Below are 18,607 nucleotides of genomic sequence, written 5' to 3'. Positions count from 1 at the left end.
AGTTAGTTGTCCCTAATACGTCTTTCTGCTTTAGTTTGTTTCGATTTCAGCAGTTATACTTTTTAATGAAACAATAAGTAACACGCATGCTGACGACACACTTTAAATATTAACGTTCTGTGGGAAATTCCCTTGAGTCCCTTGAACATATAAAAACACATAGTATGTACATGTATTTGATTGAAGTAAGAAAGACATTTGTAGCCCCATAAGAATCATACTGTTTTTTCCAATATGTGAAGGTAGGCTGTGGGGGGAAGACACTCACATGCTGTGCATGCTGCAGTTGTAGAATTTGACCTCTGTGCTGGCTACTGTCTGACCCGTCTCCTTGGAGATGACCCTCAACTCCACACTCGACCAGTCTGCGATGGACCGAGATAAAGAGTGAGACAGAGTGAGATTTAGGGAACACTAATATAAAATATTCCAGTTGAAAATCTTTATTTATTACATAGTAGAATGCATTGAGAACAAAATAAATCAAAATTATCATCCCATGAAGGTTTGGATTTGGAATTATACTCAGGCAGATCCAACTTCACTGGAAATTTCTCAAGACAAGTTAAAATGTGGCTCAGTAGGGTGTGTGGCCTACATGGGCCAGTATGACCACACTACAACACCTGTGCATGCTCCTGATGAGGCAGCAAATGTTCTCCTGAGGAATCTCCTCCCAGACCTGGATTAAAGCATCAGTCAACTCCTGGACAGTTAATGGTGCAATGTGGCATTGGTGGATGGAAAGAGACATGATGTCCCAGATGTGCTCGATTGGATTCAGGTCTGGGGAATGGGCTGGCCAGTCCATATCATCAATGCCTTCATCATGCAGGAACTGCTGACACATTTCAGCCACATGAGGCCTAGCATTGTCATGCATCAGAAGGAACCTAGGGAGCCCTGCACCAGCATATGATTTCCCAATGAGTCTGAGGATCTCATCCCAGCACCTAATGGCAGTCAGGGTACCTCTGGGTAGGTCTGTGCGGCCCTCCAAAGAAATTTCTCCCCACACCATTACTGACCCACTGCCAAACCGGACATGCTAGAGGTTGTTGCAGGCAGCAGAACGTTCTCCACAGCGTCTCCAGACTCTGTCACATCTGTAACATGTGCTCAGTGTGAACCTGCTCTCACCCATGAAGGGGACATCATGCCCATCTTGGTTTTGTCTGGCAAAAGCCAATCGCCCTGCACTGTAAGCACAAGCCCCATTCGTGGATGTCGGGTCCCTCATACCACCCTCATGGAGTCTGTTTCTGACAGTTTGAGCAGAAACGTGGATATTAGTGGCCTGCTGGAGGTCATTTTGCAGGGCTCTGGCACTGCTCCTCCTGTTCCTCTTTGCTGGGTTGTTGCCCTCCTATGCCCCCCTCCATGTCTACTGGTGTACTGGCCTGTCTCCTGTTATCTGCGCCATGCTCTTTACACTGTGCTGACAGACACAGCAAACAAACCTTCTTGCCACAACTCACATTGATGTGCCATCCTGGATGAGCTGCACTACCTGAGCAACTTCTGAGGGGTGTAGACACCGTGTTGTCAGAGAACTGACAAAATGCAAAAGTGACCAAAACATCAGCCAGAAAGGATGAGAACAGAGAAAAGATGCAGAGAAAACCTGCAGAACCACTCCTTTATAGGGGTGTCTTGCTAATATATAACCGAGGGGCATGTTTGGCTTTAAAAAGCTTCCAGATGGAAGTTCAGATCACACTAAAGTCATACTGCATCATCACTGAATCACAACAAGTTTAAAAGTCCACCTTCAGACCAACCACATCTTTACTAATGTTAACAAAGATGCCAGAACAGGTTAAAAGAAAAGATTTTATGAACTGGCTAACTAGAGTCGTGCCACACAAGCAATTTTTGAGATGTTATAAAAGTATTATAAAAGTATTGTTATGAAGTATTTATATTATAAAATGTTTGAGGTATTATGTTATGAAGTATTGTGTTACAAAACTTTTGAGATATTCTAAAATATGCAAGCATCTTGTTAAAAAGCATTAGAAAAGTATATATATTTGTAGTGGAGACAGCTAAACGCCATTTCACTGTGACACCCAAAATGGAATCCTTTCCCACTGAACTGAGAAACTGACTCACATCTCTTTGGTTGCATGTAAATTTAAAGACTGATTCTTTACACAGCAACAGGCCCCAAAGGACCCACATCCATAGTGGTGTTTACCTCCCAAAAGCCTACAATGCTGACCTTATGATCTCCTGAGCTTGGGAGAGAGGCCATCTAAGAGAGGCTGGTCAAAACCAACCTTCGTCGATGGACACTGGGACCACAGTCAGGAAGGACCATAAAACTCTAAATTCCAACCTTATCTGATCGCCCACAGTTTAAACCCACTCTATGTCCTGTGTTATAATCCAGAGCTGAAGATACAAATATTTCAGAGATCTCTGTAACTCCAAATCTGATCTGTACACAGAATTGGGCTTCAGCCTACAGGAACCAGCTCGGCGAATGCAGTCTAGAGACACCGAACTTGACTACCTTCCATACAAGGAAAGATTAATTATTCTTGAAACCAGTATTCAGCATTCCAGCCTTAAGAACAAAGGACCACAAGACCATTTAAATGTGAACACTGTGCCATGTGGTTGATATAAAGACACAACTTATGATCTTTCATGTATTCAGTATTAAGTGATCTTATTAGAATACGTGTTACTGTATAAACACACCACATTGATGCATATCTATGTATTAGTTTGTATGTTACTCATCGAATGTAATCATTCTCATGTGTACGTATGTGACCTCACATTTATGCCTGTCTGTGCATTATGTCATTTGTTATCCAAAAGTGGAAATTGAGAATGGCTCAATGTGTAGACTAATAGAACCAAATTAGTTCTTGTTTAGGCAGAGTATGTAAGACAATTTATTTAGGATTAGTTTACTTTGTCTTCGAATTGTGTTAATCTGTCTTCTTTGGTTAAGTCATTAACTAGACCTGGAAAGACGGGCACTCCTCGCTCTCCTCCTCTCTCTCTCTCTCTTTCTCTCCCCTGTCTGGGCAGAGGTCATGAATATTCATTAATAAAGGCCAATGGTCAATGGCCTGATGAACATGAAAGCGTCTTACAATTACGCCCCTAAAACTTGTTTTAAAAGCCCTTGCTCAAAGCGAAACAATGAGCTTGGCAGCCTGGTAATTTGGGAAGACTTGGAGAACTTCGCCAGAGTCGCCGAGACTCAAAGACTCGAACACGCCAAACCATCGCGAATGTTCGCTTGACTCACGCCGAACACCGCCGTGTCCAGAAGAGCGATGCCAAGAAACCGCAACTAACGCTCTCACCGAGTCCAACAGAAGATTCTTCTTTATTTTCTTTTATTTTCTTTATTCTACGTTTCGTCGTCAAAAGTACTTTTATTTCGTCTAGTCGTTCAAGTCAAGCTCATCTTCTTTCTCAGTCAAGTCATCTGCACAAGTTTGTCTGCGCCCTCAAGCTTCGACTGTGACGTCACCGCTAAGCCTCCGCGACCCGAGCCGTCTCACGTGACCTGCTCCGCAGACCTTAGCCGCCTCAAGAAACGAACCGTGAACGCGCACCGGTTGGTCCGCGTAACCACGTCTCTCCTTCGAAGTAAGACGCTCAGTTCATATGCTGTTTTGGGGTTGCCAGCTGCTATTTCTCCCGGAGTCCAAAATAGTAAATACTGTTACCATTAACCTGCCCAAACGTCCTCTTTCTTCTTTTCTATTCTCTCTCTAAAGACCTCGTGTCCGTCCCTGGGTCCTACGATAGTTAGGCAAGCCTTAGGATAGTTAAATAAATAAATCTCATGATCCGACAGTTGTTTATCACTCGCTATTGTTGTTTAATTTTATATTCTTTGTTGTTCTCTATTATATCCCTGGTTTAAATTAGTAGATTCACATATAGGTTTAGTTTCAATTTGAGCCAAATCATTCATATGCTTTGTATCAATTGTAATATTAACCATTTAATAAATGTGGACATTTATTCATCTGGTCACGGTGGTAAATGCATATTTTGGTCGATGGTATTAGGTCACTGCGCGGAACCAGAACTTAACCCTTTAGTAATGAGACTGATCTAACCATATTCCACCTAACTCCGTTATCACAATACTGGTTCCTGAGCAATCAGGATGGTGCCCCGTTCATAATCCATAAACTAACATATGTATCCGCTACATATTTTTTAGAAAAGTATAGTTAGAAAGCATTAGAAAAGTACTGTTACAAAACTTTTGAGACGTTCTAAAGTATACAAACATGTTGTTTTAAAGCATTCTAAAAGTATTGTTTTAAATCTTGCGCCCCAAAACACAAGTAAACACAAGTATTTGAATATTGTATTGGTAATTAATTTACAATGCCTGTACATCTCTATGTAGAGCACGTCCTATGAAAACACATGTGCACCTTGCTCTGCCGGGATGAGTGGGACGTCCTTGGCGGTCGGTGACAGACACATGACTCTGTTTCCGTTGACGTGACCTTCCACCTCAGTCAGACTTCCAAAGGAACAGCTGACCCCGGCGGAGAGGTCGGGAACATTACGGAGTTCCAGAAGCAGCTGGGACACAAAAGCAGTACGTCTGGATTGGAACCTGACCCTAATCAATGCCCCAGTCTAATCAATAAGCCTTTCCGATCAATATCCCATCCTTATCAATATTTTCAGTCTTGTTACACAATAACCAAACATATTGATGGGTCATAACCATAGACCGTATCGAGCTTGCTATTAGACACTGTCATCACACCTCTGTGTTCTGGACCACTGAAGAGCAAACTGTTAACACTTAAATGTAACTAAACAACTAAACTAACAACTAAATCTTCCTACACGTCTTACCTTTTATAGATTTGTTATACAAACTTTGTTATATGATGTGTTCTTTAAGTGTGGTATAGTAATAACAAAGACAAGGAAACAGACAAAAAAGTAGAAGAGAATCAAACTGGAAGAGAGAATCCTCCTGAATGCCAGGATACAAACTGCATCAGTCTAAACTCGGCGATGTGAGGGAGTTAAGGGGTACAGACTCACAGGTACGCTGTGTTCCGACATGGCCACGCTGTCAGGGTGGGCAGTGACTCTCACGCAGTGCTCAATCACATCGGCAAATCGGAATGCCTCATCGGACCGGCGACACCTGTCTCGTCTCATACACCTGAGAGGGCAGAGGAGAGAGGTTATGCACACAGCATGACCCGTGGGTTTGTGGAGGGGGTTGTGGGTGTGTTTGTGTGTGTGCATGCATGCATGTGTACATGTGTGAAAGTAAAGGCTTGTGAACATGTGGATGTGTGTGTGTGTGTGTGTGTGTGTGTGTGTGTGTGTGTGTGTGTGTGTGTGTGTGTGTGTGTGTGTGTGTGTGTGTGTGTGTGTGTGTGTACAAGCATGTTTGTTAGAAAATACATCAAAGGGCTTTTGAAATTTCAAGCTGACAAAATGTCAACAACCATAGTCTGGTAAGTGGCTCTGAAGTGCTGACTGTCGAATTGCAGATTCCAAGGTGACTTACACACACACACACACACACACAAATGCATCGCACTACAGTGCCTATCTAGTGTCTTATAATTGAGTGTTAGCCATAACTTTCTACCCTATGCATAAGCAAAGTGTGAGCTTTGGACAATGACAGTACACAAACAAGCAAGCAAAAATACACATAAGAACATGCACTCTATCTCACGTGCACACAGAGACACACAAAAACACCAACAAGTTCTCTCAGAATCATTCACACATCTTGACTGTAATTGCTTCACGAAGCCATTAAATCAAAATAGAACCCTGAGAGTGGTTGCCATGGCTCCCACGCATACAACCAGTGCCAAATCAGACAGAGCTCATGCACTCTTATTACATTTAGAGTGCCTGAACGCACACACATGCACATACATGCACATACAACCACACACACAGTCTACACCTTCTCCCACCCTCAAGCCAGAGATCTCTGAGCAATTATTAGGACTGAATCTGCCTGATAAAAAAGGTGCTTTGCTGAATCATGTCTGAAAACACCTGCTCCAGACCTGGAGACCACTGCAGGGAAAGAGGGCAGTGGGGTAAGAACGGTATGACCCTGTGGTCCCTCCATTCGCCCAAACCAGTCTGCAATTTACGAGTGAACGAGAACATTTAAACCAGGCCAGAAAGGGTTAAAGACACGGAAGGACAGAAAGAGAGATCAAAGTGAAGTAGAGTGTAAGAAATTGTTCCAGAAAAAGAGAGATAGTGGGAGGAGTGAGTGTATGTCTGTGAGAGAGGAAGGGAAGACTGAGTGTATGAAGGTGAGGCAGCCAGAGTGAAAAGGAGAAATACTGTCATAAACACTTCAGTAGAATGTAATTATGTGGCAGTAAAGCTTTCTGTGTGCATAGAAAGACGACACAGCCCTGTCAAAACTGCCGGAAACACACAGAGCAGACTTTGCAATTTAGCTGTCGGGGAACAAAAGGACAACAGGTCTGTCTTCAGCTCTTAGCACACCTGGCGACTGACCAACACCCAGCAAAGGGTAAACTTCTCAACAAATTTTTACTGTGGGTAACCTGAAAAATATACCTCAAAACACTGCATTGGCTTCACATTTCAGGATGTGTTAAATCAATAATTGTTTTCTGGCCGTTTTTAGCACTGAACTATCGTATAATAATTCCTCAACATTTTCGACATGACCTGAATAATCAAAGTGATTCAACTGGGTTTCTTTTTATGATCAAAGGCTGAATAATATAAAGGTCCACTGGTTTCCCTGTGTACTGTACTGGACGACTGCATCATTCTGCACAGAGAACAAAGGTGAGTCACGGAAAGTGAATATTGATTAAATATCACCACTGTGAGTTTTACAAAGGGGATCCAACTGCAGCGAAGCTCCTGTCAGACACGAACAGCCTCACCTGACGTGTCATGATGTGGAACAATTTACAGCCTCGTGCTTTACAGGATGTAATGATCAATGAATGGACTGGAATGTTGATGAGATTGATGCGGAAGAATGAATAGATTCACATACTAGATGAAAGTAACCACCTGAGAGTCTCACATAACATGACGAAATGATGAGAAGATGCAGAAAGGACTCTGAAGTTAATGGATGGGCCAGGGGAGCAAAATGTGTAAGTAAACACATTGTTCCTTATACACATAGAGACCCTGGGGAGACATGGACAACATTACAGACACCCTGGGGAGACGTGGACAACATTACAGACACCCTGTCGAAACATGGACAACATTACAGAGACCCTGGGGAGACGTGGACAACATTACAGACACCCTGGGAAGATGTGAACAACATTAACATTAAGGGCTATAAACACTAGGGAAACACTATGGAACGTGAGGGTACATGTTGAGGAACCAATGAAGTCTCGGTGGAGCATGTGAAGGATCGTGGGTAGAGTGTTGCGTTTGGCTCAGCTCCCACTCAGTCAGGTCTTTGAAGTGTTTCAAAAGACAATGGGAAATGTTCAGAGCCACGATGCTCCTTTTGCTTAATTAAGCTCGTTTGTCCTTAGCTAACTGGAGGTGACACCTCTGTCAAGAAGACTGGAAGTAAAAGCAAGTTTACTTTTTATCTACACATCATCTGGTGAAGAAGAGAAGAAGCTATCCGCTGTGTCGCAAAGCACAGAAATACAGCAATAAATAACATGGCAGCTTTCTTGAACTTAAAATCAATAATTATCAAATCTCCAAAACGGGACACCTTCAAATTGCAGGTGTTACATTCAGCCGTTGACTCATTTGCTGGTTGAATAGGAATGATCTCAGTAACACATCAGATGTAGAGTGGTGGTGTAAAAGGACCTCAGGTATTTACAGGGTTTCAAATTGTATGTGCACATACTGCCTTGTGCTGGCTGAAGCGGAACTGCTTTTTCAGTAGGGATTATGTTAGTGCTATCGATTCACTTGAGTCACAGTTTCTCCTGTTTGTTTCTTCCCTCCCTGGTATCTGCTCATTTTTAGGGCTGCGAATCTTTGGGAATCCCACGATTCGATTCAGAATCGATTCTTGGGGTCACGATTCGATTTTTTTCCCGATTCTTTCAGATCCCAACGATTCGATTCAAAAACGATTATTTTCCGATTCAAAAATGATTCTCAATTCAAAACGAGCTACTTCGGTCTGCTGGCATGAAAGCAGAGTACATTTATAAAGATATTATAATTGTAAAGGTTTTATCAACATATTGCAATAATGTAAACACACAAAGGTAAATCCAAGACAACATGTCTGTTTGAGGCTGACACTCACAACTACAACTAATAAAACTGTAGTAAAGTAAATAAAATTGGTAGGCTTAGGCTAGCTTCCAGAACTGGCCACTACTCAAAAATTTTATTATACAAAAATACTGCTCTTTCTGTAAAAACAACAAATTGCTTCGTACAAGAATTAGGCTTAGGCTAGCTGCCTATTTCTGAAAACATGCCACTTCCAGAAACAAAATTACACGTTTTTCCTTAACAAATCACAAATATAAAAAATATATGAAAGTGCTTCCAAAAATAAAAGTGCTGTTATATTAATAAAATGGGTAGGCTTACGTTAGCTGCCAGAACTTCCACTTCACAGATGAAAAATTATATATATATATATATATATAATATATATACACCATATTTTCTAAAAGCCGCATATATCTACTGAACTGAATACATTTAACTGAACTGTTTCTTAACGGTGCCTGTAACATTTCACGTGCGACACATTTGGCTTGTGTTGTGGCGAATTCTGACTCCCCTCGTTCATCCGCGCATAAAGACGCTAGATTATATTGTTGATTTACGTTAGTATGCATAAATAAGAGCTAGACTTTAATTATCCATCACAGCAAACGGCACCACATTATCTATGTCCAAAGCCACACTGGCTCAAGGGTGTTAATTATTTTAAATAAAATACACACTGGCTATACGAAGTTCACCTCTGACCACGATTGTGCAGTATTACAGCAGTATTATGTCTAAATATCTAGTTAGGACAAAACTAGAGTGCTCAATGAACTAAGTTATTTTTATGTTTTATTTTAACTTTATTTTACAAGGAGTTATAATCACTGTAACTCCCGAATATCATCTGTAGCGTCTTTATGCGTGTGCAAACCCATTCTTACCTGGGCCGGGTTGATGGTACAATCTAAAGTGTTTCCAAATGGTTGCTTTCAAAGACTGCAGAGCCGTTTGGACTTCATACTTTAGCGCGCAACAACAAGTACCATACACTACACAACCCACTGTAGCGTTACTAGCATGCTAGCACATAGTCAAAGCCGTTTCCTTGTTTTGCCTAGCACTACGGTGGCTGAGAAGGCACACACGCACCCGAAAAAAAATCGATTAGAAAAAAATGAGAATCGATTCTGAATCGTTCAACGTTAGAAGCAAGATTCGAGCTCGAATCGATTTTTTCCTGCACCCCTAATCATTTTACAGAATTAAAATATGGAATCATGACAATGTCTTTACAGTTCTGTTCTGTTGAGTTTGGACTCTTGTTTGACTCTTTGTTTTGTTTGTTCTATATAAAATTTTTTTGTTCAACCCCCGGGGAAGACCCACGACATGCTAGAGCAGGGCTATTCAACTATATTTATCTGCGGGCCAGATTTGGCAGAGAGCTCTGACCTGTGGGCCAGAAATTCGTTGACAGGTGGGCGAACGTAACACGGCGCGAGCGTTTGCGCAAAAATTACATAATCACTGTGGCTCCGCCCGTGCTTGAGTGCCTCGCGCGCTGTCGATTCGCAAGGTCATGCACCTTTTGAGTTTTGTAACTTCGCGTGCGCCGCGCCTCAGCGCAATGAACAAAGTCGTGTTGCAGGGTTCATACACAATTTTAAGGTGGAATTACAGCACTTGTACGTCACTTTCAAGGTCCAGTTCAATATTTTCCAGCACGGTAAACTTAAATAAGTTAAATATTTATACATATACTCAAAATGATTCGAAATAATTCGCTTTTAATCACATTATTTAATGGTGGTTATTTTCAAAACGCCCAACATCTTCACGTTCTCTCATGTTTCGTCCTGGAATTACAAGAGGCTCGTATTAACGTAATACAAGAGAACGATAAATTTAAAACGACAATTTCAAGCATTTTAAAGTACTTTTCAAACCTGAAACACAAAGCAACATTAAAATTCGTCATAATTCGTCAAAATCCGCATGCAGTGTTCGCCGAAACGATATGTGGTAGTATAAAGAAACACCCCTCAACAACAGGGGAATTAACATTTATGACGAATTTTAATGTTGCTTTGTGTTTCAGGTTTGAAAGTGCTGGAATTTAGACTTGAAACTTGAAAATGTTTGAAACTTCGTTTCATCGAATATATGTCTGACTGAACAGTTCTCTTGTATTACGTTAACAAATACGAGCCTCTTGTAATTCCAGGACGAAACACAAGAGAATGTGAAGACGTTAAGATTGGGCGTTTTGAAAATAAACCACCATTAAATAATGTGATTAAAAGCGAATTATTTCGAATCATTTCGAGTATATGTATAAATATTTAACTTATTTACGTAAAAGTAAATTCGACACGGTGTCGTAAAATGTTGCAAATAAAATGTTATTTATTTTTATTGCGGTTTATCAAATATTTTTTAATAAATGGGCCACGGGCCGGTACAAATTCATTAAAGGGCCGGTTCTGCCCCACGGGCCGCCAGTTGAATAGCCCTGAACTAGAGGGTGTGACAGACTGGAGGGGACGGAGCCAACTGAGACTCTAATAAAGACATTAGAATAATTTTTCATATTTTTGCCTTCCATCTTTTTTGCTGTTAGGAAATGCTCTGAAGCAGATTACTTAGGATGTTTGGGGACCCAAAACAACGGCACTGCAAACTCCACTTCTTAGCTTTCTAGGCTTAATGGAAGGCCTGTGTGTTTAGATTTTCCTGTCACTGTTTATATGTTTTGCTTAGTTGATGTTGAAAAAAAACAAAATTTCCACCACCCATTTTTGAAAAATAGGAGAAATGGAACAATACAACATTCTTTAAAGTGCATTAAAATAACATTTTCCATTCTTTAAAAAATAAGGTAAAAGGGTATAAATGATCAGACCCCTCAAACTCTCTAACAGAGCCACTGGCCACAGCCTGGTCCTCCCAGTTCAACAAGAACAGCCACTGGTCAGTGCGTGTAACTGATCTGCAGACTGAACTTGTACAGCTGAAGATCATCTATTATAGCAGGGCCCATCTCCTCAAGATCAACAAGAATGTTGCATCCTGCAAAAAAAAAAGCCAGATGACCATTTTCCATGTTTTTTTGTGCACTGAATCCAGATATGTTTTCAGAAATTCTCTCTATCACTCATAGTTTATTTGTTCAAGTATACTCGTATGTCATTATATATAATAAGGAGAAGTGGTACCAAGGAAAGTCCCTTCACTTTAACACCATGCTGTAATGGCAGCTCCCTGCTGGTAGCCTCCATTATACTTAGAGGCTTTGGAATTGATCTTTGTTGATGTTTTGGTCTTGTTTCACATGTTTGTGTGTTCACCTCACTAGCTGCACCACACGTGTGCTGCTGTGTCTGTGCGTTCACATGTGATGCTGTGTCTGTGTTCACACGCGTGCTGCTGTATCTGTGTGTTCCTGCATGTGCTGCTGTGTGTGTTCATGTGTGTGCTGCTGTCTGTGTTCACGTGTGTGCTGCTGTATCTGTGTGTTCACGTATAGGCTGCTGTATCTGTGCGTTCATGCGTGTGTTGCTGTATCTGTGTTCACACGTGTGCTGCTGTATCTGTTTTCACGCATGTGTTGCTGTCTGTGTTCATGCGTGTGCTGCTGTATCTGTGTGTCCACGCATTTGCTGCTGTGTCTGCATGTTCACACGTGTGCTGCTGTATCTGTGTGTCCACGCATTTGCTGCTGTGTCTGCATGTTCACACGTGTGCTGCTGTGTCTGCGTGTTCTGTCTTTTACACGTCACTTTGTATTGTCTTGACTTTGTCAGTCACTGATGTCGTCGGCTTTCTGTAGTTCTGCTTAGGTCATTTGTATGTTCAGTTTCATTTTAGTTCAGCTGGAGTCTCACGTGTCCCTCCTTTATCCTGTGTGTTCTTACACCCGTGACAAACACGCAATAGAAACTTTATAAAAACACAATTACATTCAGCATGAAAAGTTCCACCCATAGTATGTGGGGAAAAAACATGTTGTTGCCTAGTGTAATATATGCGATACATTTAAAGGTTTCAATCTTACATTTAGACTACAACTCATTCCAATGTTTTAGTATCAGTTTCCAGCAGTTCATCTCAGTCAAAAATTCAAGTCTGCATGTACATTAACATTTACATCACTTTCAGTATGTACAAATGTCTGATGTCTGTAGCAAAGCAGATTTTGTGAAGACTGATGGGACGTGAGCAGACTCATAATAGGCATGTGTTGGCTGACAACCCGGGACCTTTTCAAGATGGCGGCTCCACTGGTCTATCTGGTAATAGCAGCAAATGCTGCATCCACCATTTTCTTATATTAACAGCAGCTACTGATTTCAAGTCTCCAGGTTTGGGGTTGATTTGATGAACATGCTGATGAGACAGGGCTTTTGTGTTAAACCTGGAAATCACCTGGTTGACCACTAGTTCATTTCCACAGATCTGGTTGATAACTGGTTTATTGCCTTATTATTTTTATTATATCCCACTTTTCTTTAGTGGCTTTTCTACAAAACATTCATGTTTGATGCAGCGCTTGGCCCCGTGGAGCAGCAGGAGAAGCCCAAATGAGAAACTAACTTTCCCCAGGACTCTGCGGCAGTAGCTGAGATTTAAATGAGACATTTACAACTTTCTCCAGGACTCTGCAGCAGTAGCTGAGATTTAAATGAGACATTTACAACTTTCTACAGGACTCTGCAGCAGTAGCTGAGATTTAAATGTGACATTTACAACTTTCTACAGGACTCTGCAGCAGTAGCTGAGATTTAAATGAGATGTTTATATCTTTCTGCAGGACTGCAGCAGTAGCTGAGATTAAAATGAGACATATGTAATTTTCTGCAGAGTCTGCAGTTATCTTGAGTCTAAATTCCAGTCAAAGTGAACAGAAACTGACACTCCAAATCTAGAAGGTTCTGAATCACTTAAATATGAGTTGGTGGAAATACTATTATTATTTTTTAATCAGAAAATTTTTTTCAACTACACTTTGATGGACATTTGAAGGGTTTGAAGGTATCAAAGCCCACAGGAAAATAATCATGCATTTTCTGTATACCATACAGAGGCATATATGTGTCTATGAAACAGAGGTCCATAAAATGAATCTGGCTAACCATCAATAAGTATTGCAATTTAACACATGTTTAGTGTGTGTACATGTATGTATGTGTGTGTGTGTGTGTGTGTGTGTGTGTGTGTGTGTGTGTGTGTGTGTGTGTGTGTGTGTGTGTGTGTGTGTGTGTGTGTGTGTGTCTGTCTGTATTAGCAACAGCAAAACAGGCCCAATAAACATTTGATTATCGCTTCTAAAAATCGCTTCTATTTTGCCGAAAGTATTCGATCGCCCATGCAAATAATGAGAATCACTCTTCCACGGCCACAGGTGTATAAAATGCAGGCATGCAGACTTTCATTTGTGAAAGAAAGGGTCACTCTCAGGAGCTCAGTGAATTCCAAACAAATCCAGTCATGAAATTCCCTCGCTGCTAAATATTCCACAGTCAACTGCCAGCTGTATTACAAGAAAATGGAACAACAGCAAATCAGCCATGAAGTGTAGGCCACGTGAACTGACAGAGTGGGGTCAGCGGATGCAGAAGCGCATAGAGCGAAGAGGTCGCCAACTTTCTGCAGAGTCAATCACAGACATTCAAACTTCATGTGGCCTTCAGATTAGCTGAAGAACAGTGTGCTTCATGGAATGGGTTTCCATGGTCGAGTAGCTGCATCCAACCCATACATCACCAAGTGCAATGCAAAGTGTCTGATGCAGTGGTGTAAAGCACACTGCCATTGGACTCTAGAGCAGTGGAGGCACGTTCTCTGGAGTGACAAATCACGCTTCTCCATCTGGCAATCTGATGGATGAGTCTGGGTTTGGCAGTTGCCAGGAGAACGGTACTTTTGGCAAGTGTAAAGTTTGGTGGAGGGGGGATTAGAGTGTGGGGTTGTTTTTCAGGTGCTGGGCTTGGCCCCATAGTTCCAGTGAAAGGAACTCTGAATGCTTCAGCATACCAAGACACGTTGGACAATTCCATGAACCCCACTTTGTGGGAACAGTTTAGAGCTGGCCCCTTCCTCTTCCAACATGACTGCCCCAGTGCACAAAACAAGGTCCATAAAGACATGGATGGCAGAGTCTGGTGTGGATGAACTTGACTGTCCTTCACAGAGTCCTGACACCTTTGGGTGAGAGCCATAGCCAGGCCTTCTCATCCAACATCAGTATGGGACCTCACAAATGTGCTTCTGGAAGAATGGTCAAAAATACCCATGAACACACTCCTTAACCTTGTGGACAGCCTTCCCAGAAAAGTTGAAGCTGTTCTAGCGGCAAAGGATGAACCAACATCATATTGAACCCTATGGATTAGGAATGGGACATCACTTAATCTCATATGTGAGTGAAGGAAGGTGAGCAAATACTTTTGGCAATATAGTGTAGCTAGAACCTAAATTGTTACCGGGCGGGGTGTAAAATGGACACAAATTAAGTATTATATCGCGATCAATCTATCACCAGTGATTGGCGCCAGAGCAAACTAGTAACTCATTGAATCATAGATATGGATCAGAGGTAAATAAACTAGTTTTTTTTCGGCGTGAGAAATCATGTGAAGACGGTCAAATGCGTGTGTCTCACGGTCAATGCGTGAGAGTTGGCAACCCTGCAAATGTGACTACAAAGGATGTTTTAGCCTGGGGAATAATTTACAATAAAGTGCTATTTAAAACAGACAAGTAGGCTACTTACATTGTTGGCGCAACTCTTGGGTTAAATAGCTGGTATTAAAAATGCTAGTGGACATGATGCAGTGGGGAACCGTCAGGGCCCTCTACGCCCTCTCAGAGGGCCTAAAATATTCTTAAAGCATTATATATATAATTATCCAATTTTATTTTATCTACTTACAGTTTGACATTCGACATCTAAACAATTACAAAAATATAAGCAAATAAAATATTCACCCGTGTCTATTCAATCTGTGTTGGAAGGTGAGGGGTTGAGTGGAAGCCTGTGAGCCTGTGTCTCCCCCTATCAGGACTGTGATGCCCGCTGTTCGTTTACAGAGGGCCTGGCAGTTATAATTCAGCGCAATACCAGTTTCAAATGACAGCAAAATTGACCAATCATATCTTCTCTCTTAGTGGGCGGGCTTAACTGTATGATAATTTCCGCCCGCTGTGGCGACGCTAGCTGTCGTTAGCACCATCGCTAGCTAGTTTCGATTCATCCCTTTGACGTCCTTGTGCGCGTTGTTTACATATTCCGCTTCCGAGAACCACGGAGCTGTGAACCTTATTTTGTTTGGAAACTTATTTTGCTTAAGATGTTATCTAGTACAGATATTATTGTTTATTGCGTTTTTAAAGCTGTACTGTCGTCTCAGTTTTTCTTTATTTAGTTTATTAAGAAAGGAAAAAAAAAATTTCGGGGGGGAGGGGGGGGGTAGCGGGCCCAGGTTTAAAGGTCACGGTTCGCTACTGACATGATGTCATTAAAAATGCTAGTGGACATGATGTCATTCTCATTTGGGGACAACGTTCTGAGACGTGCCCTCAGGTTGCTATAGCTGAAATGGTAGGGTAATTTCACACAATGTCTTTGCAAGGTTTCACAATTTTGCAGTCTACTGACCAAAACTACATGGAGAACAGGTCACTTTCTCAGTGACAGATTTGTGAGCTCAAAAAACTGTTGCCACGAATAATTGTTGAATTATTCACTCTTGTCAGCTTGACCTACATTTAATTTTGAGTCATCGAGTGACACTGAGTGACTCCTGTCCGTCACGCTGCATGTACATTGCTGCTGCTGAGGCCCATGTGAGCCCCACAACCACACTAGTGCAGCATCTGAGGCCCATGTGAGCCCCACAACCACACTAGTGCAGCATCTGAGGCCCATGTGAGCCCCACAACCACACTAGTGCAGCATCTGAGGCCCATGTGAGCCCCACAACCACACTAGTGCAGCATCTGAGGCCCATGTGAGCCCCACAACCACACTAGTGCAGCATCTGAGGCCCATGTGAGCCCCACAACCACACTAGTGCTGCATCTGAGGCCCATGTAAGCCCCACAACCACACTAGTGCAGCATCTGAGGCCCACGGGAGACACACAACCAAGTTAGTGCAGCAGCTGAGGTCCACGTGAAACACAACCACGTTAGTGCAACAGCTGAGGTCCACGTGAGACACACAACTGCTGTTTTTTTTTTACTGCTATCAAATATTAAGTTTCATGAAATATCTGTTTTATAACAATTTGATTATATAATCAAATTTAGAACATGACGACAGTAGTGTGTGTGTGTGTGTGTGTGTGTGTGTGTGTGTGTGTGTGTGTGTGTGTGTGTGTGTGTGTGTGTGTGTGTGTGTGTAAAAGACATAAACTTACTTGTTGTGAAGCACACACCAGCCACAGTGTGGATCTCCTGAGCTTAGACACTCCCCACACCTGTGATACTGCTCACAGTACTCGACTGGAACCTGGATGACCTACACACACACACACACAAACACACTTGTATATTATAAATGCAAGAGCAGGACAAGCACGTGAGCTACCGTCCACATCTCTCACACAGGGATGCATAAACACGCAGACCAGTACACGCAAACACTCTCTAATCAGACCCAGTACACGCAAACACTCTCTAATCAGACCCAGTACAAGCAAACACTCCCTAATCAGACCAGTACACATAAACACTCTCTACCAGTACATGCAAACACTCTCTAATCAGACACCTTCTAATCAGCCTTGTTTCTAATCTCAGCACTCAGCATTAATGACATCCATTCACATGCAAACCAGCAGACCAGTACACACTCTCCAATCAGACCAGTACACACAAACACTCTCTAACCAGACAAGTACACACAAACACTCTCTAATCAGACCAGTACATGCAAACGCTCTCTAATCAGACTCATTTATAATCAGCCTTGTTTATAATCTCAGCACTAATGACATTCATTGATGATGCACACTAGAATCAATGCACTTGATCAATAAGAGCTGTGTTTATACGAACATACAATGATGGCTATTTCAAACGACGGGGTCAGTAACCAAGGTGAGCAATACACCCCTGAAACACTACACATACTCCAACCTCGTTAAACAGAACAAGAGTGTATCCTAATGACACCAACCAACCCAAATGCATATGTATATTACGCACTACATACTAGCACTACACACTACAGCAGAGTGTATACTAATGACACCAACCAACAGTTCATATTTAGACTATACACTACATCACTTTACATGCTAGCACTACTCACTATAGTAGAGTACATACTACCTCTATACACTACAACAGAGAGCATACTATCTCTACACACTAGAGCCAAATGCTAAATGCTAAAACAAAGTAAATACTACTACACACTACAGCAGAGATAACACTAACATACGGACATGACATTAAAACGTCTTTTTACATAAGAAAAACCATGAGTCAACCACGCTCAACTGGATTAAGGGCCAGTAGCCCTCGAAGCAGAGTACATTTGGTCCAGAGAGTGACAGTGAATATTAAAAACCAACACTTCTACACTTGGACAGGACTGTGGAGCAGAACTGAAGACATGGCGGGAGCTTTGTGTAATGTGTTCTGCCCATAAGGAAGACCAAAAACTCTTTCAGATCGCCGATCATCAGTCAGACATTCTGGATTCTTCTTTTCATAATTCTAGATTATTCTTTTCTGTCTTAATTCTGAACTCTTTTCTTTTCTTTCTGCCTCTCTGTCCTGATGTTAGTCATCTCAAATAAGGAGCACACTGCTGTACTACATGCTCACCACAGGGAAAGTGTCCCCACTCCCCTCTTTCTCTTTCCTGCTCTTCTCTCTCTCTCTCTCTCGCTCTCTCTCTCTCTCTACCTGTTTCTCTCCTTCATTTTCACTTTTCAATTTGCTTCTGTTTTATTCCCACATTATTTGTTATTATTTATGTTATTGTTTAAATTTTTGCCTCATCCTTGTCAGTATGCTGTATGCTGTCCAGCTCTGGCTGTTCCATTATTAGATATAGTGTTCCATTAGCTGAACGCTACTACACAGCTAAATATCATGCGTAAACAATCTCCTCCAGTTTACTGAAACACACATAACTGACTCATACCTGTGAGCAAAGCAACTGTACTGTTGCTGTACCACACAAATCGTGACCTACCACAGAGTCACAAATTCTCAGTCGCATTTGCGTTTGTGTGTGTGTCTGTACGTGTGTGTGTTTGTTTACTATTCTGATTTTACCTAAGAGCCCAGGCACTCAGAATATAAATGAGATGGTAATTAGTCTCAAATGTAGGCTTCCATCTTTTCATGCCACCAATTCAAGGACTTCTAAACTATGGCTTTG

The 18,607-nt window shown here is 41.8% G+C and overlaps 1 protein-coding gene across 4 annotated transcripts in view; it reads right to left on the bottom strand.

Moving 5' to 3' along the window:
* Positions 1-18,607, bottom strand: part of LOC143512176 (plexin-A2-like) — a 97,581-nt gene that overhangs the window by 38,166 nt on the left and 40,808 nt on the right. For all 4 annotated transcript variants that reach the window (XM_077002201.1, XM_077002175.1, XM_077002184.1 and 1 more), the window contains 4 exons: positions 16,629-16,729; positions 5,056-5,179; positions 4,425-4,578; positions 269-365 (listed from right to left, as the gene is read on the bottom strand). In XM_077002201.1, the coding sequence (XP_076858316.1) occupies positions 269-365; positions 4,425-4,578; positions 5,056-5,179; positions 16,629-16,729 (476 nt within the window). The remainder of the gene's footprint in view (positions 1-268; positions 366-4,424; positions 4,579-5,055; positions 5,180-16,628; positions 16,730-18,607) is intronic.

This window comes from Brachyhypopomus gauderio, chromosome 1, assembly GCF_052324685.1.
Source record: "Brachyhypopomus gauderio isolate BG-103 chromosome 1, BGAUD_0.2, whole genome shotgun sequence".
NCBI classification, from domain to species: Eukaryota; Metazoa; Chordata; class Actinopteri; order Gymnotiformes; family Hypopomidae; genus Brachyhypopomus; species Brachyhypopomus gauderio.
This window is presented reverse-complemented; position numbering and strand designations above follow the sequence as displayed.